Source organism: Limtongia smithiae (assembly GCF_038497785.1).
Source record: "Limtongia smithiae strain NRRL Y-17922 unplaced genomic scaffold V1518scaffold_2, whole genome shotgun sequence".
NCBI lineage: Eukaryota > Fungi > Ascomycota > Lipomycetes > Lipomycetales > Lipomycetaceae > Limtongia > Limtongia smithiae.
Genome location: NW_027117623.1, coordinates 546,608 through 568,132, shown reverse-complemented (window position 1 = coordinate 568,132; position 21,525 = coordinate 546,608). Strand labels below are relative to the sequence as shown.

Genomic DNA, 21,525 nt, shown 5'->3' with positions numbered 1-21,525 from the left:
ACCTCGAAAACTGCACGTGAAAGTATCTCGACTTGCACTGCGGCGACGTCTCAACAAACAGCATCACCGTCCCACTCCCGCCAGCACCGCCCCCTCCCCGGTCGCAGCAACAATGCGTGCAGTGCACATTATCCTGGCGCTAATGGCGTTCAGTGTCGTCTGCGTCATGGCGTGGAGTGAAGAAGACCATGAGATTTTTAGGATTAATGAAGAACTCGAGGCCCATGAGGGCAAAGGCACGACCTTCTACTGTATGTCGACTTGATTATGATGTTTAGAGCGCAATTGCTGATATTTTGTGGTGTTTAGCGTTCATGGGACTCGCCGAAGGACCTGCATCCTCTCTTGAGCAAATCACGAAAGCGCAAGTTCCCTTCTAGCACCCTAGGGACAACCTCCACCAACACCACTAACACTGGTGCAGATACCGAAAACGTTCACGACAGCTTCACCCAGACAAGAACCCTTCAAAAGAAGCTACCGCGCGCTTTGCGCGGCTTGGAATCGTCGCGAATATCCTGCGCACCGAGCAGAAGGAGCGTTATGATTTCTTCCTGCAGCGCGGGTTTCCCCGGTGGAAAGGCACTGGATATTACTACGCTGTATGTTTTCTCGTTCGGTGGTAGTGCGAGTAAGAATGGTGGCTAACAAACGTAGCGCTTCCGACCCGGTTTGTTCACGGTGCTACTGTTCATCTACCTCCTCTCTTCCCTGGCACATTACGTGATACTATCCATCACCGCCTCCTCCGAGCGCGCGCGCATGGACCGCCGCATTTCCGAATGCAAAGCAAGCGCATGGCCCTCCGGCTTTCCCCCTGCCGACGGCTCCTCGCGCCGCCTACAATCGCCTGACGGTCGCGTGTTCGTCGTGCACGTCGACGGCTCTGTCTGGATTGTGGACAACTCGTCGGGAACGGAGTATTTGTTGGACGTGAATGCGATCGAGGGTGCGACTTGGAAGAGGACGTTGTTGGTTAGGTTGCCGACGTGGGTTTGGCGGGCTTCGGTGGGCCGATTTGTGAAGAGCGGGGAGGAAGAGGTACCGGAATTGGTGGAGAAGCAGCCGAAGAAGAAGGGCGGGAAGAAGAGATCAGCTGTGCCTGTGGACGAGGTCACAGGGGAATCAGCCGGCGAGACAAAAATCGTCGGCGAAGGAAAAGTGATTGCAGCGGCGGCCAGCGTGGCTGGCAGCCGTCGCCGCCGGCGGAAGTAAATACGGCGCTCACATCAAAGTGCCTACGATGGTTGATGAAGTTAGATTTAAAAGTTTGTATGTCTGTCACGTTAGTTATAGATAAAGTCAGAGGCGTGCGCGAAAACCGCGTGTGTTACGAGGTTGTTTGAGCATTTCCTAATCCGGAAATTCGAGCGTGAGCCTCACGCGACGTCTCTCGGGCACACTCACACAGAGGACACGATGCCCTTTGATCCGCACTGATCCGCACCTTCCACTGCCCAATTACTTGATCAAATCACTATGCCAGCACCGCCATCCGACCCTGTATCCTACCTCCGCTCTCTCGTCGCCGTGCGCGAGCGCGCCGCACTCGTCCTGGCGCGCGCAGAAGTTGGTGGGAGTTCCAACTTTGAGTACACCCCCGACGCATTCGCCGCACTCGTGGTCCCTTATGTCGCCAACATCGTGCGTCGCGACTTTGCGTCTGACTACAGTGCGATCCCCCCGCACGGGCGGTGGCAGCACTTTAACGTCGGCGGCGTTCAGAGGATTGAAGCGCTTGTGCAGGGCTGGCGGGACGGTGAGTCCGGCATCGCGGACAAGGAGGTCGCGAGACGGCTCGTGGATTTGTTTGTCGTTTCCGTATTACTCGATGCTGGGGCCGGAAATGTGTGGCAGTTTTGCGAGCCGGGGACGGGGGCGTGTTATACACGCAGCGAGGGACTCGCGGTGGCGAGCTTCTACATGTTCACGAACGGGTTACTCAGTTCGAATGCAAGAAATAAGTATCAAGTTGATGCTACGGCTCTGAAGAGGTTGAGCGCGAGTACGATCAGCGCGGCGTTACAGAGCGTTGAAGAGAATTTGCTGGAGGGGGTTGACGGACGTGCGGAGTTATTGCAAAAGTTGGGAATCGCCTTGGAGAGGAGTCCGCAGTTCTTTGGCGTGGATGGACGGCCCGGGAATCTACTCGGTGAGCAAATAGCCTGCTTTTGGGTGATACGTGCTAACCACGGATAGACTACTTGTACAGTTTTTCGAGCAATGACACGTCAGACAAGCCTACAGTCTCCGTGACGGTCCTCTGGGATGTGATCATGAGCGGGCTCGGTCCGATCTGGCCTACGAACCGCACCTCCCTCAACGGCGTCGCCCTCGGGGACGTATGGCCGTGCTCTGCGCTCCCACAAGACGGTGCGGAGTGGGAAAAGCTTGCGCCATTTCACAAGCTCAGCCAGTGGCTCTGCTACTCGATTATCGTCCCGCTTGGGGTTTATGGCGGCGTGCGGTTTACCCAGCAGGAGCTGCAGACAGGGTTGCCGGAGTACCGTAATGGCGGACTTTTCGTTGACCTCGGCGTGTTGACGCTGAAACCGGAGGTGTACAGAAGAGGAATGTGTAATTACGCGCTCTACCGGATCACACAAGAAGACGCCGGCGTGCCAGTATTCTTGCCTAACGACGACGTCATAGTGGAATGGCGTGCGCTGACGGTATGCTTGCTTGACAAACTTCTTCCTGCAGTGAACGCTGCACTGGGACTTGAGGGGACTGCGAACGCGTTGTCGCTTGCGCAGATGCTTGAAGCGGGCTCGTGGAAGGGCGGGCGCGAGATCGCGGCGACGAAGCGGCCATTGAGTAAAGGGCCGCCTATCGCGATCAAGAGCGATGGCACAGTGTTTTAGGTTACATGTTTTTGCATTTTTAGCTGGCACCGGGGAGCAGGAGGAGTATGTGATTTTCGAAGCATTTCCTAAAGTGGCAAGTGCATGTGGCGCAAGGTGTGGCTGGAGACGGGCGAGGCCGAGTTTAGAGAGCCGCCCGAGTCAACGTGTTTCGAGTCTCTCTTGTTCCCACCTCAGCCGGCTTTGTCGTCCACCGCCCGACCCGACTTAGCATTACTTATATATATATCACAACCATGTACAAATCCTCCCGCCCGGGTACGAGCACGGCTGTGCGTCGGCTCATGATGGAGTACAAGGAACTCATCAACGACGCACCGGACGGGATATCCGCGGGCCCGGTCGACGAGGAGTGAGTTGGCTATGCCGCTGCCACTGTGTAAATTTGGCTGATGATGTCGCAGTAACTTCTTTGAGTGGGAGTGCTTGATCCAGGGACCTGACGATACTCCGTTCGAGGGAGGCGTATTTCCCGCGACTCTCACGTTCCCGAAGGTATGTGCAAGCGTGCCCAAGTATCGATGACCGACGTGACTGACGCACGACACCACAGGACTACCCGCTAAGCCCACCCACGATGAGATTTACATGCGACATGTTCCATCCGAACGGTATGTGGCTTTGCTGTGTGCGCGTGTGTGAAGGTGCTGACTGTACGCAAGTGTACGCGGACGGACGGGTTTGCATCTCGATCCTGCACGCGCCGGGCGACGACCCGAACCAGTACGAGAGCGCGTCGGAGCGATGGAGTCCAATCCAATCTGTGGAAAAGATTTTGATTTCCGTCATGAGCATGCTGGCGGGTGCGTACCTTTCTGGTTGAGTGTTTGTGCAGACATTGTGGCTTAACTACTACATATAGAACCGAACGACGAGAGCGGCGCGAACATTGACGCGTGCAAGGTTTGGCGTAACAATAGGGCGGAGTACAACCGCATCGTGAAAGCGAATGTGCGTAAAACGCTTGGTCTGTGATGTACTGCATGTGTGTCCAACCGCTCTATCATATTCAATAGTTGCATGTGTGAGGAACCGGAGTGCGGGGCTAAGGAAGGTCGGGGTGACTGTTTTTTGTTGTGTTTTTTGTTTGTGCGTGTGAACTTAAAGCAAATAGTAAGTGTATAAGCGGATATGCGGTGAACGGTGTGCTGGTGTTTGCGTGTTTCTGTTGATAGTTTTGCCGGGCCGAAATAATGCTTTTATACATTCCCAATAATGATTCTATAAGTACATTTTGCTTTTTGTGTAGGATCACTTGGCCGGATCGCCAACGTTGATATCCTTCACATCCTCTGCTAGTCCGTCGACGGCAGCTTTACTCAAGTTCTCCGTGTCCGCACCCGCACCCACGCCCTCGCCGCTCTCGTCAATGAGCTCGCCCTCGAACGCGTCGCTATACCGCTCGAGCATGTAGTCTACGACGTCGAGCTTCTCGTTGTTCTCAGCCTGAAAAATTGAATCCTGACCAGCACTGTTCTTGATAAACGGATCAGCGCCGGCGTCGCACAATCGCGTTACGATCTCCTGCAGTCCGTTTAGACAGGCCCAATGGAGTGCGGTGTTGCCGGACTCGTTCTGCATGTTCACGAAGGCTATCGCGGCGGGGGTGAAGGAGTCGACGAGGGATAGGAGGTAGTTTACGATTTCTAGGCGCAAATGTGTTAGGGACGAGCAAGCTTGTGGTGAACGGTCTCGACGTACCGACATGTCCGTTGGCACAGGCCATGTGTAGTGCGGTGCTACCGCTGTACGGATCTTTAGCCTCCTGCACGATCGTGCTCGACGGCACGCTAAGCTCGGTTGCGAGCGACGTGAGGAATGCGCTAAACTCCTCGAGGTCGCCGGAGCGTGCAAAGTAGACGACGTCGTCGGCTTCCTCTTCTGTCAGGGGTCGTTGCATTGTGTGGGCGATAGAGTACTGGATGACACCGTCTTTGCCGTTGTCGCTGGTCTATGCCAGAAAAAATTGGGCATTCGCGATGGCGTTTGGGAGTTTGCATTTCACGACTGTGTGCCTCCTACATACAAGGAGTTCCTACCTAGTTCCGTCTAGTCAAGCAACCAAGACCGCTGATTCCGCTCTTTCTTCTCCTGCTTCTTCCGCCGGAACTGCTGCAGCTGCTTCTTTGTCGGCCGCTGCTGCTGCCGCTCCGCGCGCAAGCTCTTGCCACCGTGCATGTTCGCCGCCATGTCCACGTCGAAAAAAGATTCGAGCTGCCGCCGTGACTTCTTCTCGTCGGAGTGCTCGGTGAACGGTACAATTTCACCGGGCACGCCGTCTTCGGCGATGACGCTGGAGTCGCCAGTGGCGTCTTGTCGTTGTTGCCATTTGCCTGTAAAGCGGTTGAAGAATCCGCGGGAGGTGTATGTAGTATCCTTTACACGCGCACTTGTTTCTGCTTTTGTCGTTGTACTTGTAACCATCATGCTCGAGCTTGTGCCGGCCGTAGCAGCAGCGCCCACGACAGGCTGCTCCCAGGTTGTCTCGCCTGTGACATGGTTGTGATAGTAATACGCGCCGGTGTTGTCGTCAAAAATGGCTTCCCAATCAGCCAGGTTGTTTTCTTTAGTCGCAAGTTCCGCGGTATCTGGAGGCGGACCGGGTGGCAATGGTGGTGCCTCGTCGTCGTCATCAGAGGAAGCGCCCTCATCGTCGTCAGTGGACACGGGTTCAGGCAGCGAGGACTCTTGATCGTCTTGCTCTGGTTCGTCATAGTGTTCCAGCCGCTGTCGTTTGCGCGGAATCCGTCCGTCGTCGTCGTCGTCGTCGTCGTCGTCGTCGTCGCTGTTTCGTAGATCATTCGTTTCCTCCTCGATGTGGTCGTGAGAGGGAGGCGAACTGCTCCTGCTCTCGTGCCGTTGCGGGGATGCTGGCGAATGCACCGCCAATTCTGTGATACCTTCTGATGCCATTCCTATAGTATGTATCCTTCAGCAAACCCGTTGGCCGTGGCTGCGGGCAGAAGTTGTGTACGTGGTGGGTGCGCGCCGAAAAAGTCGGCGCTGAGTACCTGGAGTTTGTTGTCTGGCGAAGCCGCGTCCTTCAGAGTCCGCAACGCACTTGTCCCCATCACGTCTGCAATAGCACCAGTTCACCGCAGCCCACTCGCTTCTCTGTTCTCCGTAAAGAGAGCATCTCTACTCTGACAATCGCTCTCATCGCGCACGAGAGTCTGGCGCCGTCGTCGCGCTTGCGAGCGAGCGACAAGTCACACCGCCTACGTCGTCACAAACGCGCTATCGCGCCCTCCTTGAGCACATTCCACTCCACTCACACAGCAGCATCATGGCCTCCGCAATCTTCTTCCTTGACCTGAAGGGCAAGCCGCTGCTCTCGCGTAACTATCGCGGCGATGTGCCGATGTCGGCGATTGAGAAGTTTCCTATGCTCCTACTCGACGCAGAGGAAGAGAGCTCCATCGTCCCGCCGTGCTTCTCGCACGAAGGCATTAACGTATGCGTGCCTCTCTCTTGTCTTACATCCGTATGAGTTGCTAATATGAAATCTAGTACATGTACATCCGGCACTCGAATTTGTACCTGTTAGCGCTGACAAAGCGCAATTCGAACGCGGCGGAGATCCTCTTGTTTCTCCACAGAGTCGTGCAAGTGAGCAGAACCAAAGTTCTCACCCCTACACGAGCGATGCTGACTATTCACAGGTACTTACGGAATACTTCAAAGAGCTCGAAGAAGAATCTATCCGGGACAATTTTGTCATTATCTACGAGCTGCTCGACGAGCTGATGGATTTCGGCTACCCGCAGACCACAGAGACCAAGATCCTGCAGGAGTACATCACCCAGGAGAGCCACAAGCTTGAGGTGCAGGTGCGGCCGCCAATGGCGATTACGAATGCGGTGTCCTGGCGCTCCGAGGGCATCCGATATCGCAAGAACGAAGTTTTCCTCGACGTGATCGAGTCTGTCAACCTCCTTGTTAGCGCGACCGGCACCGTGCTGCGCTCCGAGATTCTCGGCTCTGTCAAGCTCAAGTGCTATCTTTCCGGTATGCCCGAGCTGCGCCTCGGCCTGAACGACAGGGTCATGTTTGAAAACAGCGGGCGAACGCCGCGGTCAAAGTCCATTGAGATGGAGGATGTCAAGTTCCACCAGTGCGTGCGCCTATCGCGGTTCGAAAACGACCGCACCATTTCCTTCATCCCGCCCGACGGCGAGTTCGAGCTCATGAGCTATCGCCTTAACACCGAAGTCAAGCCGCTCATTTGGATCGAGTGCAACGTCATCAACCACCCTGGCTCCCGCATCGAGTTTTCCCTCAAAGCGCGCGCTCAGTTCAAGCGGCGGTCCACCGCAAGCAACGTCGAGATCATGGTCCCCGTCCCCGATGACGCTGACACACCCAAGTTCAGAACAACAACCGGTACCGTGCACTACGCCCCCGAAGACGCCGCAATCGTCTGGAAGATCAAGCACTTTGGCGGCGGCAAGGAGTACGCCATGCGCGCCGAGCTCGGCCTTCCCAGCGTAAAGGAGGCCGAGCCCGACCGTAAGAAGCGGCCCATTAGCGTCAAGTTCGAGATCCCGTATTTCACAATGTCGGGCATCCAGGTCCGGTACCTCAAGATCACCGAGCCCAAGCTTCAGTACCCGTCCCTCCCGTGGGTGCGCTATATCACGAAGAGCGGCGACGATTATACCATCCGACTACCATAGTTTACATTCTTCCCTGTGGTTCTTTTCTTGTCCTCTTTGGCTACGACTCTGTAACTTTTCCGCATTTTTCGTTGTATCCGCGTCTCTCATCAGCCTAGGACTGTGCTTTAGACCTCGTTTTGTTCCAACCGTTCATATTTTTTGTTGTATCAGCGTTCTTTAAATATCGAAAAGTCCTGACTCATTTCGTATTGAAAAATGACTAATGCTGCAACCAAACTCACGCTAGAACTAACGAATGCTCACCAGACCAAAAACACACAGAATTATTCTTACAAAGATCCGCAATATTGAAATGATAAACCAACTAGTACATCCGGGTCTATATTTCCCACTCCGCCATCGCCTTTGCGTCTTTATCGTCTACAAACTCCCTATCGATCGAGTTGATCATGTACTGTCCGCAGAGCACGCACTCCGCAGCCACAATTCCATCAAGCTCGTCTGCAGCAGTCTCCGCGGTCGCGGTGGTAGCGCCCGGCTTCACTGAGCTAGAACCGGCCGCAATGGCGGCCTGCAGCTCAGCGATGCGGCGACGCACGCGCGGGTTTGATATCTCAGCTACCTTTGTCACGAGGCAGTCGCTATGGAATGCGTGCTGGCAGGGGAACACGTAGAACTGACGCGAGATGAGCGGGTACGAACACACGAAACACCGCTCGCCCGGTTCGACGATCGCAAAGCGAGATGACAGACCCGCGATATCCGCGCGGATCGTTTCGGCGGTCTTGGCGGATTCGTCCATTTCCTTTCGCAGTTGTTCAATATTTCGCGAGTACTCCTCCAGCGCCGTGCATATCTCCTCCTTGAAATTGTCGATGACGACGAAATCCGGGAAAAATGGTAGCAGGTCCTCTATTTTGAGCAGCTCGCAGCGTTTTAGGAACTGTATAGCGGATTTTATACCATGTTCCTTATTGATCACCTTGCGCGCAACGCGTAACCACAGCTTTTTCCGCAGCTGCGCGTTGTCGCCCGGACGATCTGCCACGACGCCCGCTAGTTCCACGTTGTCGTGCTTCAGTGCCAGGTCCACGGCCTCCTCGAATAAACCCATCGAGGAATATATAAAAATGCACGACTGTACCCGCTCGTGCTTAATACACAGCCGGAGCGCGAAATCGGTATCGTAGTAACGCTCGAGATCGTGGAACTGCAGGTATTCCAACAGCGGCGACTCGTCTTTGGATTTATCGCTCGCATATATCGAGATGAGCGTATTGTGCACCGCTGAGTCTGTGCTCTTTAGGCTGTTGATTGCATATATCAGGTAACGGATGGCTTGGTTGGGCTCGCCAGGGGCGACGGTGAGACTGTATGACAGAATTGCGGGTATCAGCTTCCGCGGCGACAAGTCCGACATGCGCATCCACGTATCCACCGTGTCTTTGGGACAATTGACAAGCAGAACAGTCGAGTACTTGTAGTAGATCTCAGGTTCACTCTGCTTCCGCAAAACTTGTAACGTCTCCGCCCATCTTTCAAGACGCACCCAGTACGACAACACGAAAGCATAGTCGTCGACGCTGTTGGCGTAAAACAGCAACTCTTCCTGCCGTCCGTGGGAGGAGATAATCTCGTATGTCGTCTTGCGATCAAGTGCGTTCTTGTGTCGTTCCACAAAATCTCTGAATTCATCCTTCACCCGTTGCATCTCCGCGTCGACGCCGTTCACGGTCGTTTGCTTCCGCTTTGGTTTATCGAACAGCTCTGCAGAGTCGCCGCCGTTAGTGCCGTTCGCTTTCTTATCGGGTTCGGTGGTTTTTTCTGATTCCTTCGTTGCCATCGAGTCTTCCAGCGAATTGAGCTTTTCCATAAATAGCTCGACGATCCAGCTTGCCAGCATTGTCCGTTGCATAAGGTGCTGCAAAGAGTCAGTACTATTTCTGCATCTACGCAAAAAATGCACTCACGCTAGACTTATATCCCGAGAGCTTCACCATGAGATACCGCCGGAGCGCGTCAGTCTTCTTCAGCTCCATGAACTGTATTGCAACGCTTTCAAACGGCTTACTACTCTTGCCGAGGACATTCGCAGCTTCGAAAAACGACTTGTTCTCTAGCAAGAACTCGCCGTTGGCAACGGCAACCGCGTCGCGGTTCCGCGGCGTGCGCGAAAGGCGCAGCGCCTCGTCGAATCGGTTTTGGTTCAGATATATCTTCCAGATATCGCGGTCCTCGTTGTTGGCTGTGATTTCGTATATGCTGGCGGCAGAGTACGCCCAGTATGTGGATGTCTTGACGTCCGACGCGAGACCGAGAAAGCGTTCGGAGTCTGGCAGGCGTTCGTCGAAGACGATCGAGCTATCAAGTAAGTTGACAGCAAAGATGTGGTTATCGCGGAGGATGAGCACATGGTATCTTGTCAAGGTGATTGCGGTAATGTGTTCGGTGCTGCTCGGCAGCATAGACTCGGGGTAGAGCTTTGAGTCTTTGAAGATGATGTCGCCGAGCTCAGGCTTTGCAGGTGCGGTGTAGAGCTTGCCGTGGTACACGCCGGATTCGTTGAGCCATGCAAACGCGCGATCATCTGCGAAAGAATCGTCCTCTGGCCCGACGGTGAGCGTCGGCTTTGAGGTCGCAGGTGAGAAATCGACTTGAGCGGACTCGTCGTCGTCAAAGAACTTTGTAAAGGTCGGGCTGTAGTCGCCAGGCGCATGACGTACAATGCGCGAGACCCAGTGCCATAGGGTGCCGCCGGTTGAGGCCATCAGTCGCCGAAGCTCTGGTTTGCCAGGAAGTAGTTCGACGAACAGCCCGTCGATGGCGATGCCGCCGGGGGAGCGCCATACCAGTCTCGAATACCGCTCTTCGCGCTTAAAATACTCATCCAAGGGCTCGATATATGTCTCGAAGATCTTGCCTTCGGTGGTGCCGATAAGGATTTCTTTGGTTGACGCGCTCGGTTCTGTTGGGTTCCATGCGACAGACGAAATGACGTTGCCCTTCAGCCGCGACAATTGCTTTGCACGCGGCGATCGTGCGTTGAGATAGAAGTTCTCCGCGGTTGTGGTGGTTATGAGCAGGTGCGAACCGGTGGGGTCGAGGAAGATGTTCTTGATGTTGCCGGTGCCGGGCGCCTTCAGCTTCGGCAGCTCCACCTCGTCGAGATCCTGCGGGTTCGCAAGGTCAACTCGAAAAATCTTGCCGGTCGTGGCGGCGAGGTACAGGATGTTGTTGGACACCGCAATCTCGGCCAACGCCGAGGTCTGGAACACCAACTGCACGCGCTCGAGCGAGAAGATAGGCGAGTCGTCGTCGTCCGGCACGCTGTCTGTCACTGCCGCCGGCGAGGGTACTTGCGCGGCAGACGCGAGTACAGGCGATGCTGCTACCGCCGGCACCGCGGTGCCGTTAGTTTTGTTGGGTGTGTAGACAGGATAGTCCATGTCCGCGACCGACGTCAAGACGTGGAAATTGGGTGCAGCTCGTCGGCGGACAAGCCTCTGCTGGGCTTCAGATCTCGAAACCCTGATTTATCGTGGAGGTTAGTTAGTCCGCAACCGGTCTGAACAAGGGGTTTGTAGCACTGATGATGGCTCTAACTCTATGAACGATGCAATTAACTGAACATGAATGAGGACACAATATATAACTAGATATGACAATAAATGTGAATAAAGATACTTTTGAAATAATTGTCGGTCGAGCTGCCGCGGTGGCGGAGCTGCCCTGCGCGGCGGGCAGGTGTCTGCACGAGAAAGACAACCTCGCGAAAGGGAACAGCAATAGTCTCCGCAACAGCTCGAGGAAATACATTTTCATGATCCATCAGATCAGCCAATTCTTATATGTCAACAGCAGGCAGTGTCTAGTCCTTTTCGTCTTCATTAAGGTCTTCGTCGTCTTCAAGTTCAGTCTCACGTTCATCCTCATCATCCTCGTCGTCACTCCGCGTGTCATCAGCGCCAACACCGGTAACTACTTTAATCGCGACTCGGACGATCATGTACAGCCAGATGATCGCCATGACTTGAAGTGCAAGCAGTAGCGCAACAAAAGCGTACTGGACAAGCTCGGAAAAGCATTGCTCGCCACTGGCGTCTAGACTCGAGTCAGTTTTGTTGGTCTGTAGCGCGGGCGCGCCGACGCTGATGACGTCCGTGAGGGGGCTGAAGAAGCATTTGTACTCGATGAGGCGATGCGCGTCAAACATTGCGGAGAGCACGATCTTGTTGTACAGGACGTGGCGACAATAGATCCAGCTGATGAGAAAGATGCCAAACATGACGTCGCAGAGGCGCTGGAAGCCGAGGTACTTTAGCAGCTTTGCAGCGGCGAGCCCGATGTCAACGACGTCCATGAGACATAGAATCGCGTTGCCAGCGCGCGTGAAGCAGTGGTTGTAAGAGGCGATGAGGAGGGCGGAGGTGACGATGTGGTGGGTGAGCATCTGGTAGTGGTCTTTCCGGCGCTTTTCGATATTGATGGTGTATAATTGTTGCAGCCAGAAGGCGAGCTGGACAAGGTAGTACCACTTGAACAAAGCCGTAAGCTCGCGGTGAGGCCAGCCAGCCCAGAGCTCGTCGGTGTTTGACCAGTAAGGTGAGTGGTACATGATGTAAATGCCTAATGAGGCAAAGAAGGAGTCATATGTGCATAACCAGGCCTGCTCGGCGAAGCGCAAACGTCGACCGCTGTCGGAGATGCCATAAACACGGGCGAATGGCAAGAAAACGTAGTCCATGGCGACGGCCCGCAGGAGCGTGAAAACCGCAATATAGGTGAACACAAAGTATGCATCATCGGGACCCTTTACATAGAGGCCACTGCTCTGGACCTTGTGCGATAGCAGCAAGAACTTGGACGTGATATGCTGATAGGGAAAAAGAAAGTGAACGAGGAGAAGGATGCCGAGGAGGGAAGAGGACAGGCCTAACGATGCCACGTTAGTAGAGAAGGTGGTTGGGTGAGAGAGGGGGGACTGGAGAGCAGAGAAGACGCGTACTGATTTGATTCTGAACGACCATGACTGCGATGGCACTGCGATTATCAGAGACAGTATCGTCCTTGAACGAGGATGGTGATTTGGGCTCGGTCAACGCACGCTTCTTTGCGCGCGGGGAGCTGAAGACGGCAAGAGAGGGCGAGGGAGAGGCTCCAGCAGCAGCAATCCCAGGAGCAGCCGACGCGTCGCGCGGTCGCGCAGAACGGTCCGTCGAGGGAGAGCGGTCTATGGCCATCGCCCACACGGAAAACGAGGGGAGGAGGCTGGGAAGGCGGGGAGGCAGGGACGAGAGGGGGCGGCGATGGCGTGCGTAGTGTGGAGTAGAGCTTTTGTCGAGGAGCAGTGCAGCATCTGAGCAAAGTGCAGCAGCACCTGAACTGACCCCAACCGAACCGGACGAACAAACCGGTCTGCGTGTGACTCTACTGGGGTAAATTGTACTGCCGCCGCCATCGCTGGGTTATTATGCATCTCCGTGCGGTTGGCTCCAGCACAGCGCCCCAGGGGCCGTTCATGGTGCATGAGCAGCCAGCGCGTACACACAGCCACCAGCGCCACAGGCAGCACCGCCCACGTGCGTCGCAAGCCATCGCCGCTTCGCCAGCCAGTGACGACGTCTATACGCAAGCACAGGCGGCCGGTGGCCGCTGTATAGGCTGCTCCCCCTAAGCAGATTCGCAGAGTTGATCCAGTGGCAGACCATACCCGAGCACAGAGAGAGACATACTTTGGTGGCCAGGGGGTGCTGGTTCAATTCCTGGTTCAGTGTATTATTCAATGGGCCTAGTATTCTCAAGCGAACCCCTTAAGCAAGACAAAACGCGAACTGGCCGTAGACTGGACAGCAGCCGCGTGTACGCGACAACATACACGCCTTCTCAGATGTGCGCGAACATGAGACGATATTATTAGCATGATGCCTTGCTTATTGGCACTCCTGCTTGCTGTGGTTCTGGTATTGCAGTACTGTAGTAGTCAGTGTGTGAAAGCCAGACAGGCCGCCTGACCACAGCCAGAGTAGGTAAGGACGCGTCCTTGTGGTGAAATTAGGCACGTTTGAACAGATATCGCCGCGACCGCGAGTGCATCTGGCACTCGAGTGAGCTTGAGACTCAGACGGGTTGCGTATGATGCGCCGCTGGCCGCGGCCAGCGGCGCTTAAGCACATGACCTACTGCTGTTCATGGGGTACATGCTGAACGAGGAGCAAGGGACTGTTCGCGATCGATCGCCGGTGTGCAGCAGCGCAGGCGGTGACGCGCGACACGTGATGCCAGGCACCATGGCCCACCTTGTGCGCACTTGTGCCGCAAACACATGGGCATTTCAGGTACGGTGGACCTGGGCTGGCAGCAATCAGCGGACCCGGCCGTGCATGTAGACTGAGTTCATTGCAACCGCAGCAGCAGTCACGATTCTAAGCACTGCTCGCAGCAGCCCGAAGACGCGTGCTGCGAGCTCGATACTGCTGCAAAGCCTAGAATGTCTTTGCGACAACATGCTGCTAGATTACTAGTATTCAAATAACTGCAAACAAGTGCCACCGAAGACAGGGGAGGCTGGTGCATCGCGTTCGGGCGCCGCGAACTGCGCGAGCTGGGATTGGCCTGTTGTCGGGTCAGCCGGAGCCGGGCGGGCGTAAGCTTGCCGCCACTTTTTTTCGCGACACGCTCGTTCTTCTATTCCTCTCCTGCTTTTCGCTTTCTGCTCCTTAGCCTCCGCCCTCAAACCCCACGCTTTCTCTACACTCGCCTGCCTTCTTGGCCAGTCTCTCTCTGAGGTGAGTCCCCTTTTTATGTGCTGTTACGCTGGCGCTCGGTCTGCACCATTCGTGTGCGACATCGCGCTGCACCATCGTGCTGTTCGCGCCACCCCACCCCACCCCTCCCAGCCCACACCTCCTTCCCCAGCTCGCGCTCGTCACCACTTCTTACCCGCCGTCTATCGCGTCATTGTCGTTGTCCGCAACTGTCTCTCGACGTCGCTGCCAATTTCCAGCTTTCCCGTGCTGTGTGCCTGACAGGGGAGGGCGGTGGTGCTGCTGCGGCACTGGATGTGGACATGTACCCTACCGCGCCGAACCGCTACGCTGATATTCTTTGCGTCCACAGAACTGACTTCCCGCTTCGATTGTAGATTATTTTGTTTTTGTTCGCTTTTTCGACGCCATCGTCTCATCAATCATGTCCTATTACGATACCGCTGCTTGGCAGACATCGTCGATGGCAGCTTGGGAATCACGTACATGTGAGTCGTCCCTATGAACGGCACTGCTGGTGGCGCTCTGGCAATGAGTTACCAAGAAATATCAATGAAGGGCAAGGGGATTCTCAAGGCGAAGAGGAATACTCTGGCATTTTCGCAGTTGGCGATATGAGCAAAGCCTTTTCTCTTGCTACCCTTACCCTGGCTACCTTTTCGGCGTCTACGCTACACATCTACCCTCATCACCGCCACCAGCTCCATGCCACGTTTACCATTCATGTACGATCGTGCTAATTTTCCTTTGCCAGCTACCACTCCGGCTCCTGTTGAAGAGTCCGGCGCTTTCGTTTCCCAACTTGATGGTATGTTCTATATTACGTGTCCGTGCATATGGATGCTGACAAGCGAGACAGAGGTCGAGCGTGCTCTCGAGAACTTGATGAAGTCCGGCAAGTTCTACCCGACTCGTCGGGATGGGATGCCATTAATGAGCAGCACCATGAGCCACGGTAATGCCGCTTCGCTCGATCCGCGCATGCCGCAATCGATCCCCAGGCCGCCGTTTAATTCGATTGCATCTGATCCGGAAGTCATGCGATCGCAGCCGATTGCCGGTCTGAACAACTATTACGCCACTCAGCGCTACCAGCCGTCCCCGGTGCCGCACGCGAGGACGTCGGATGCGGAGGTGATCCAGATGAAGCGACGGATGGCGGCTCTGCGTGAGCGCGAACTCCGTAACTTCCACCAGGAGCAACAGCTTAATCGCGCTATGTCTCCGGATACTGCTCGAAAGGGTGGCTTCCCGCAGATTGCCAATGTCGCGATGCCCCCTGCCGACTTGAATCAATTCGGTAACGTTATGCTATCGAAGGAGCGGGTCATGTCGCCATCTGCGCTTTCCGACGACGATCGTCGTGAGCTGGCGAGCAGACAGCAGCGTGCTTTCTACGGCTTGAACAGTGAACCAATTGATGAGCAGAACTTCCTACGCTCCGCTCCCTTGGAACCTCGTGGTGTGTCTCCACGGCTAGCGTTCGATCCGTTTCAGCAGCCTTCCCAGCAGCAGCTTCTGCAGCAGCCACAGCACCACCAGATGCAGATGCACGCTCAGGCTCAGCATATGAAACAACAATTCCATGCGAGTCAGAACACGCATATGCAGCTACCGCAGCTCCAGGCGCCTCAGCAACAGCAGCAAGTGCAGCAGAACTCCCGCATGACGGATTCGACTTCTCCTATTGACAGCTCGCGTACCGCCTCTAACGGAACGTCCTCGCCGTCCTCTCGCTCCGCTAACTTTAGCCTGTTCGACTCTAGCAACACTCAGCAGTCAAATACTTCCACATCCTCACCAGACCACTCTCCGCCACCCCGGGCTCCTCTTGTTCGCGCCAATACCACGTCTTCCGTCGCTCCCATCGGAACTCGCCCGGTCGGCGCCGGCTCTGGCATGTCGACTGGCATGGGCATGCGTCCTATTGCATCACCTTTCTCCATTGGCTCTGACAGTGATCCTTTCGGCCACCACCTCCCGGAACGCACCGCCTCTGCTGCGTCGAATCTCTCCGAGCACGACGCCGTGCTGTCGCAGTTTGATCTGAGCAGTACATCTAATACTTCTCCGTCATTGAACGGAAACAACAGCAACATCAATATGTCATCCGCGTCCACACCCACGTCATCTGCAAGCTCTATGGCATGGTCTTCAAAAGTTTGGGGTAATAAGGGATTGGGTATGGCTGCATCTGTTTGGGGTTAAAAAAAGCGTTCGTCGAAAAAGCTGGTCGGTATTTTTTACTAATTTAATTTTACCTTTATCCATTTTCATCTTACTGTTTTATTTTACCTCATTTTTTTCACTTTGTGTCTGGGACTGAAATTTGGGCAAAAGAGGGTGTTAACTACAAGTTGCGTTGAATTTTTTTTCAAATGCCTTTTCAAGTTAATGATTTGGATCAATGTTGCCTCGTTATTTCTCTTTGATGAGCTTTCGCTCTTGTGCTATGGGATCAGTGTTTGCGCTTATATTTACGGAGGATCGGGATGTCACAAACGTTGTATTTTTGCTCTATATGTTGTTTGATTTGTTTTTTGCGCGCTTGTGTTAAGCCACATTTTATAGCCGCGCTTTATATATTATAGTCATTTGTCGTAGTCGACGGAAAGCTGAGCATTTTTGCTTTATGTTGTGTGTTTAAATATTGGTTGCGTTTGGGGCGGTAAGGAGCGGTCTGCGAGTTTTTCCTCTAATTATTAAAATAAATTTGATATTTTTGTGTGGTTTTGTTTTATATATATTTTCAAGTGCACATATTTGTTTAGTAACAGTTTAGTTGTGTTGACGGGAGTCATGGATGCAGAAGTAAATATCAGGCATTAAGTTATTGCTAACTATATATACGAACAAGAAAACTTTTGGCGTGGAGACACTAATCCACACGTATTTCGACAGCTGTAGAATCAGCTCTAATGAAGAAGAGCCGGTTGCGCCAGACGATCTTTGTGCCGAGCATGGCCGTGATCCAAATGGGGAGAGCGAGAGTTTCGCGCAGCATCCAGGTCGCAAGCCAGAGGCCGACAGCGGGGAGGGAGCATTTGACCGGGGTGGGAAGGGCGAAGTAAGGCGTTGGGGAACGGAGACGGTTGAGGGTGTCGGACGCTGTGATAGCCTCCGCCTCGTGCAGTGATGTGATCTCGGCGTTGCCGTGGGCATGAAGGTTGTAAAAGAGCCAGAAGTCGAATGCGCACCATATCGCGACATGTAGAGGAAAGAACCAAGTAATGAATTTGTTCTCTAATACCGAAATTGCAAGGGTTGCCAGTCCGCCGCAGAGAAAGCACTCAGTAAACGGCTCGACCATGGTCGCCGCTGTGACGATGTACTTGCGCACGCGAAGCCAGCGCATGCGTCGGACGAAGTACTCAGTGAGAGTTGTTGAAGAGACAGGCTGCAGCGCCACGTCTTCGCTCATGGCGTGGCGTCCGCCGAGCGCCCAGATGCCCTCACCAATCATCTGATCCTCTGCAATGTATTGCGAAAAAGCTTGAATACCTAACGGATTGACCTTATTGAGTGTGGAGCGTCGGAATAAATTGGATTTGCCGGTGATGCAGCTAGCAACTTGGAAGGTATTGATGCCGACGTAGAACTTAGCGTGCGCGGTCGACATGAACATTTCGTCGAGGCGCGCACCAAGACCGCGAGGCGGCACGGCGACGCAAATGGGGACATGGTGCACAAGTTCCACGCGCGGGTGGCACGCGAATGTGGCTACGGCGCGGGTGAGTGTGCCCGGTGTAACCCAGCAATTTGAGTCAAGGATCCAGATAATATCATGTGCCGCGGCGTCGTATGCAACAATCATGTTGTTCACCTTGGGATTGACACCGTATTTTTTCGCGCCTATGAAGAGTCGCGACGGCACTTTGGGGTAGCGAGCCATGATATCACGGACGATTGGAATCGCGGGGTCTGTGGGGTCGTCAACGCAGAGGAGGATTTCGAATATGGGGTAGGCCTGCTCAAAGGCAGACAAGATGCAGGATTCGAATTCTGTGTCGACGCCTTTCAGCGGCCGAATGATGGAGACGCCTGGCGTGGCGAAAGCGGCCGGCGATGCAGTTGCTGATGATGCTGGTCGCGGCGCTGGCGTTGGCGGGTACCTGCGGTTGGACATTCTAAACCGTCTATAACAGAGGGAGCATTAGTATAAGTGAATCATCGCTTCATAGCAGAAAGAACTTGCAATTGGCCATATCCGACGATACATACGCACCACACTGAGCAGTACCACAGCCCGTAGGCCAAAGCAAGTCCGCGCGCCCCGAGTACTAGCCAGGAAGCTCCGTCGCTGGCTGCCATGATGTATAACTGAGCAGTCACTATAACTATCTATAGCAACGATGACGATACGAAGCCATGATATCTCCTTTCGAGGTGGTATTTGTGGGTTCGTAGTAGTCCCTGATGCCGGCGGTGATGAACTTGGCTGCACAGAATGCCACACCGACCGCGGCACTGACGACGGATCACAAATTGCGTGACAGAGTCACACCTCCAAACTCTAAAAACTCTGCCCAATAATTGTTCGATACACCACTCTGTCTACATCGTCAACACCCTTTCACGTCTCATGCTTCTTGATTTATGACCGTGTGCCCGACGCCGGTAGTTCTATCATTTTTTACTCGGTTTCTGGTCTTTTCCGTACGGCGTACTCGTGTCAGCGTCAGTTCAGCGACACTGCTGGGATCCTTCATCACTACCACTACTAGACGAAGTGCCAGTGTATTATTCCAGCGATCTATGGCCATAGACGCAAAAGTGAAGCAGCCTGAGTGGCAGGTGCCGGTAGGACCACCTACTGAGCTGAAACTGCTTAACACACTTACGAAGACAAAGGTAAGTTTGTCATCCTTGTCGTCGGCGTCGTTTAATGGCTAATTCGAACTGTAGACGACATTTATTCCTATTACTCCCAGAAAAGTAACCTGGTACTGCTGCGGTCCGACAGTCTACGATGCCGGACACATGGGACATGCTCGGTATGTTTTCTTCTCCAGTGTTCCTTGTTCTTGTACTGATCATGTGGGAAGAAACTACGTCGCGACTGACATCTCTCGCCGGATCCTGCGCGACTACTTCGGCTACGACGTTTTCTTTGTGCAGAACGTAACTGACATCGATGATAAAATTATCATTCGTGCACGACAGGAATACCTCTTTTCTCGCTACGCGAAGCAACACCCAGTGATGTCCGTCGACATCCGCAGCAAGATTGCAGCTGCGTTCGAGATGTACGCGGTCAAGAACCTACCGCAGGCACCCTCAGTTGGAGGAAGTGCAGAGTTTGCTGAGTGGGCAAAAATGGTCAACGTCGCAGAGGAGGCGAAAATGAATCCCAAGTTTACGATGCATTTCACCGCGCTGAAGACCGCGAACGCGGTGCTCGCCGGTGGCGCGGAGGCGGCGGATGGTGCGTCATCGACGGAGCTGCTTGCTGCTGCAAAGGACGTGTTGATTTTGCTGCTTGATAAGGAGGAAGGTGCGAGCGTGCGCGACCCCGAAATTTTCCGTGACCTACCCGCGTACTGGGAGAACCACTTCAACGAGGATATGCGCGCTCTGAATGTGCTACCGCCCACCGTAACAACACGAGTGTCCGAATATGTTCCCCAGATCGTCAAATTTGTCGAGAAAATGGCCGCGAACGGATACGCCTACGAGGCACAGGGCAGCGTCTACTTCGACACCGCCTCGTTCGAGGCGGGTGGGAAACACGTGTACGCGAAGCTCCAACCGTGGAGCCGCGGGAAAGCCGATCTGATTGATGAAGGCGAAGGCAGTTTGTCGGTAAAGACCGCGGCGGACGGCAAGAAGTCGCCATTTGATTTCGCTCTGTGGAAGGCGTCGAAGCCCGGTGAGCCTGCATGGGACTCGCCGTGGGGTGAAGGCCGGCCTGGTTGGCATATTGAGTGTTCTGTCATGGCGAGCGAGGTTGTTGGGTCACAGATGGATATCCATTCCGGCGGTATTGATCTCGCGTTCCCCCACCACGATAACGAACTGGCGCAGTCTGAGGCGTATCACGAATGCAAGCAATGGGTCAACTATTTCCTGCACACAGGTCATCTACATATCGAAGGTCTGAAGATGAGCAAGAGTCTAAAAAACTTCATTACAATCCGCGAGGCGCTCGAGAAGTACTCCGCGCGCCAGCTCCGTCTCGCATTTGCGCTCACGCAATGGAATAACGCGCTAGATTTCAAAGACGGTCTTCTCAGTGAAGTGCGCACCGTAGAGTCTACATTCTCGAACTTCTTCGCAGTCGTCCGCGCGCTGGTAGCCGATGAAGCCACAGCTGTTGCCGACGGCAAACATATTCCGCAGCGTTACGGCTCGCGGGAACGACAGCTTTATGCGTCGCTTACGCAGGCGCAAACCGAGTTTCACGCTGCGTTGTGCGATAACCTGGCGACGCCGCAGGCGCTGCAGATACTGGTCGGCGTCGTGGCAAAAGCGAACGTGTACCTTGCCGCTGCCCGCGCGGAGACTAGCGTACAGGCTGTTGCGGAAGTCGCACGGTGGGTTACGCGTATGTTGCGGGTGTTTGGTTTTGATTCCCGCGAGGACAGCGTTATCGGATGGACAGACGACACTTCACCCCCCGGTGCTACCGCCGCGGCCGACGGCGCATCAACTGCCTCTGTGGAGCAGATTGCGATGCCGTTTCTCAAGGTACTTTCCACGTTCCGCGACGACGTGCGGAAAAAGGCTATCGCGAAGGCTCCCTACTCCGAAATCCTCTCGTCAAGCGACCGCGTGCGCGACGAGTACCTGCTCGACCTCGGTGTGGCGCTTGACGACCGTGACGACACGCAATCCGCGTTGATCAAATTTGTCGACAAAGCCGAACTGCAGCGTGCCAAGGCTGAGAAAGATGCCAAGGAGAAGGAAAAAGCTGAGCGCAAGGCCCGCGCGAAGGAGGAGGAAGAGCGCAAACTTCGTGAGCGGATGAATAAGGGCAAGGTTGATCCCAAGACCATGTTTACGTCGCAGACGTCGATGTTTTCACAATTTGACGAGGACGGTCTGCCAACCCATGACGCGGAAGGCGCGGAGTTGCCTAAGAGCAGGAAAAAGAAACTGATCAAGGAGTATGAGTTGCAGAAGAAGCTGCATACTGAATATCTTCAGCGACAGGAGGCTAACTAGTGGGTCTCTGTCTCTGTAAGTATAATACAATAAAGAGGAGACGAGGGTTTATTCGTCTTGTTCGTTATATTGCCTTGGCCTGCCGCCGTCGTGTTGAGCGGCAGCTGAGAACGG

The 21,525-nt window shown here is 54.4% G+C and overlaps 10 protein-coding genes across 10 annotated transcripts; 5 read left to right on the top strand and 5 right to left on the bottom strand.

Annotated features, from left to right (window-relative positions):
* The first annotated feature begins 60 nt into the window (after positions 1-60).
* Positions 61-1,346, top strand: V1518DRAFT_411869 (uncharacterized protein). Its single transcript, XM_066902965.1, has 4 exons — positions 61-251; positions 310-364; positions 425-602; positions 658-1,346. The coding sequence occupies exons 1-4, from the start codon at positions 113-115 to the stop codon at positions 1,213-1,215; spliced, it is 930 nt and encodes a 309-aa protein (XP_066761247.1). The 5' UTR covers positions 61-112; the 3' UTR covers positions 1,216-1,346.
* Positions 1,347-1,410: 64 nt separating this feature from the next.
* Positions 1,411-4,090, top strand: V1518DRAFT_390975 (uncharacterized protein). Its single transcript, XM_066901759.1, has 6 exons — positions 1,411-2,152; positions 2,200-2,857; positions 3,130-3,216; positions 3,269-3,359; positions 3,418-3,667; positions 3,727-4,090. The coding sequence occupies exons 1-6, from the start codon at positions 1,480-1,482 to the stop codon at positions 3,837-3,839; spliced, it is 1,872 nt and encodes a 623-aa protein (XP_066761246.1). The 5' UTR covers positions 1,411-1,479; the 3' UTR covers positions 3,840-4,090.
* A 127-nt stretch (positions 4,091-4,217) lies between these two features.
* V1518DRAFT_367485 (ankyrin repeat-containing domain protein) lies at positions 4,218-4,764 on the bottom strand (the record flags this gene model as incomplete). The annotated part of the gene is made up of 2 exons (XM_066901236.1): positions 4,218-4,510; positions 4,566-4,764. Coding segments are annotated over 2 exons (492 nt in total), but the record flags the coding sequence as incomplete, so codon positions are not given.
* Positions 4,765-4,831: 67 nt separating this feature from the next.
* V1518DRAFT_411858 (uncharacterized protein) lies at positions 4,832-5,985 on the bottom strand. The gene has a single exon (XM_066902964.1). It carries the CDS (start codon positions 5,775-5,777, stop codon positions 4,914-4,916), a length of 864 nt encoding a protein of 287 aa, XP_066761244.1. The 5' UTR covers positions 5,778-5,985; the 3' UTR covers positions 4,832-4,913.
* V1518DRAFT_411856 (Mu homology domain-containing protein) lies at positions 5,862-7,814 on the top strand. The gene is made up of 3 exons (XM_066902963.1): positions 5,862-6,318; positions 6,375-6,473; positions 6,527-7,814. Exons 1-3 carry the CDS (start codon positions 6,151-6,153, stop codon positions 7,538-7,540), a joined length of 1,281 nt encoding a protein of 426 aa, XP_066761243.1. The 5' UTR covers positions 5,862-6,150; the 3' UTR covers positions 7,541-7,814.
* On the bottom strand, positions 7,702-11,059 carry V1518DRAFT_158263 (Pep3/Vps18/deep orange family-domain-containing protein). The gene is made up of 2 exons (XM_066900794.1): positions 9,454-11,059; positions 7,702-9,404 (listed from the first exon to the last, which is right to left on the bottom strand). Exons 1-2 carry the CDS (start codon positions 10,927-10,929, stop codon positions 7,863-7,865), a joined length of 3,018 nt encoding a protein of 1,005 aa, XP_066761242.1. The 5' UTR covers positions 10,930-11,059; the 3' UTR covers positions 7,702-7,862.
* Position 11,060: 1 nt separating this feature from the next.
* V1518DRAFT_158278 (TLC domain-containing protein) lies at positions 11,061-12,967 on the bottom strand. Its single transcript, XM_066900795.1, has 2 exons — positions 12,489-12,967; positions 11,061-12,415 (listed from the first exon to the last, which is right to left on the bottom strand). Exons 1-2 carry the CDS (start codon positions 12,721-12,723, stop codon positions 11,352-11,354), a joined length of 1,299 nt encoding a protein of 432 aa, XP_066761241.1. The 5' UTR covers positions 12,724-12,967; the 3' UTR covers positions 11,061-11,351.
* A 1,703-nt stretch (positions 12,968-14,670) lies between these two features.
* On the top strand, positions 14,671-16,790 carry V1518DRAFT_158198 (uncharacterized protein). The gene is made up of 2 exons (XM_066900793.1): positions 14,671-15,055; positions 15,107-16,790. The coding sequence occupies exons 1-2, from the start codon at positions 14,953-14,955 to the stop codon at positions 16,453-16,455; spliced, it is 1,452 nt and encodes a 483-aa protein (XP_066761240.1). The 5' UTR covers positions 14,671-14,952; the 3' UTR covers positions 16,456-16,790.
* A 212-nt stretch (positions 16,791-17,002) lies between these two features.
* On the bottom strand, positions 17,003-18,682 carry V1518DRAFT_411847 (glycosyl transferase family 21-domain-containing protein). The gene is made up of 2 exons (XM_066902962.1): positions 18,443-18,682; positions 17,003-18,383 (listed from the first exon to the last, which is right to left on the bottom strand). The coding sequence occupies exons 1-2, from the start codon at positions 18,556-18,558 to the stop codon at positions 17,126-17,128; spliced, it is 1,374 nt and encodes a 457-aa protein (XP_066761239.1). The 5' UTR covers positions 18,559-18,682; the 3' UTR covers positions 17,003-17,125.
* A 320-nt stretch (positions 18,683-19,002) lies between these two features.
* On the top strand, positions 19,003-21,411 carry V1518DRAFT_425605 (tRNA synthetases class I (C) catalytic domain-containing protein; the record flags this gene model as incomplete). The annotated part of the gene is made up of 3 exons (XM_066905927.1): positions 19,003-19,098; positions 19,153-19,241; positions 19,293-21,411. 3 exons carry the CDS (start codon positions 19,003-19,005, stop codon positions 21,409-21,411), a joined length of 2,304 nt encoding a protein of 767 aa, XP_066761238.1.
* Between the last annotated feature and the right edge of the window lie 114 nt (positions 21,412-21,525).

Coding starts and splice junctions, on each gene's coding strand:
- V1518DRAFT_411869 (XM_066902965.1), top strand. CDS start 113: ATGCGTGCAGTGCACATTATCCTGGCGCTAATGGCGTTCAGTGTCGTC. Junction 365..424: donor CTTGAGCAAATCACGAAAGC/GCAAGTTCCCTT, acceptor ACACTGGTGCAG/ATACCGAAAACGTTCACGAC. Junction 603..657: donor GCACTGGATATTACTACGCT/GTATGTTTTCTC, acceptor TAACAAACGTAG/CGCTTCCGACCCGGTTTGTT.
- V1518DRAFT_390975 (XM_066901759.1), top strand. CDS start 1,480: ATGCCAGCACCGCCATCCGACCCTGTATCCTACCTCCGCTCTCTCGTC. Junction 3,360..3,417: donor CGACTCTCACGTTCCCGAAG/GTATGTGCAAGC, acceptor ACGACACCACAG/GACTACCCGCTAAGCCCACC. Junction 3,668..3,726: donor CGTCATGAGCATGCTGGCGG/GTGCGTACCTTT, acceptor TACTACATATAG/AACCGAACGACGAGAGCGGC.
- V1518DRAFT_411858 (XM_066902964.1), bottom strand. CDS start 5,777: ATGGCATCAGAAGGTATCACAGAATTGGCGGTGCATTCGCCAGCATCC.
- V1518DRAFT_411856 (XM_066902963.1), top strand. CDS start 6,151: ATGGCCTCCGCAATCTTCTTCCTTGACCTGAAGGGCAAGCCGCTGCTC. Junction 6,319..6,374: donor TCTCGCACGAAGGCATTAAC/GTATGCGTGCCT, acceptor TATGAAATCTAG/TACATGTACATCCGGCACTC. Junction 6,474..6,526: donor TTCTCCACAGAGTCGTGCAA/GTGAGCAGAACC, acceptor GACTATTCACAG/GTACTTACGGAATACTTCAA.
- V1518DRAFT_158263 (XM_066900794.1), bottom strand. CDS start 10,929: ATGGACTATCCTGTCTACACACCCAACAAAACTAACGGCACCGCGGTG. Junction 9,405..9,453: donor TCTCGGGATATAAGTCTAGC/GTGAGTGCATTT, acceptor GACTCTTTGCAG/CACCTTATGCAACGGACAAT.
- V1518DRAFT_158278 (XM_066900795.1), bottom strand. CDS start 12,723: ATGGCCATAGACCGCTCTCCCTCGACGGACCGTTCTGCGCGACCGCGC. Junction 12,416..12,488: donor GGTCGTTCAGAATCAAATCA/GTACGCGTCTTC, acceptor TGGCATCGTTAG/GCCTGTCCTCTTCCCTCCTC.
- V1518DRAFT_158198 (XM_066900793.1), top strand. CDS start 14,953: ATGCCACGTTTACCATTCATGTACGATCGTGCTAATTTTCCTTTGCCA. Junction 15,056..15,106: donor TTTCGTTTCCCAACTTGATG/GTATGTTCTATA, acceptor CAAGCGAGACAG/AGGTCGAGCGTGCTCTCGAG.
- V1518DRAFT_411847 (XM_066902962.1), bottom strand. CDS start 18,558: ATGGCAGCCAGCGACGGAGCTTCCTGGCTAGTACTCGGGGCGCGCGGA. Junction 18,384..18,442: donor ATCGTCGGATATGGCCAATT/GCAAGTTCTTTC, acceptor CCTCTGTTATAG/ACGGTTTAGAATGTCCAACC.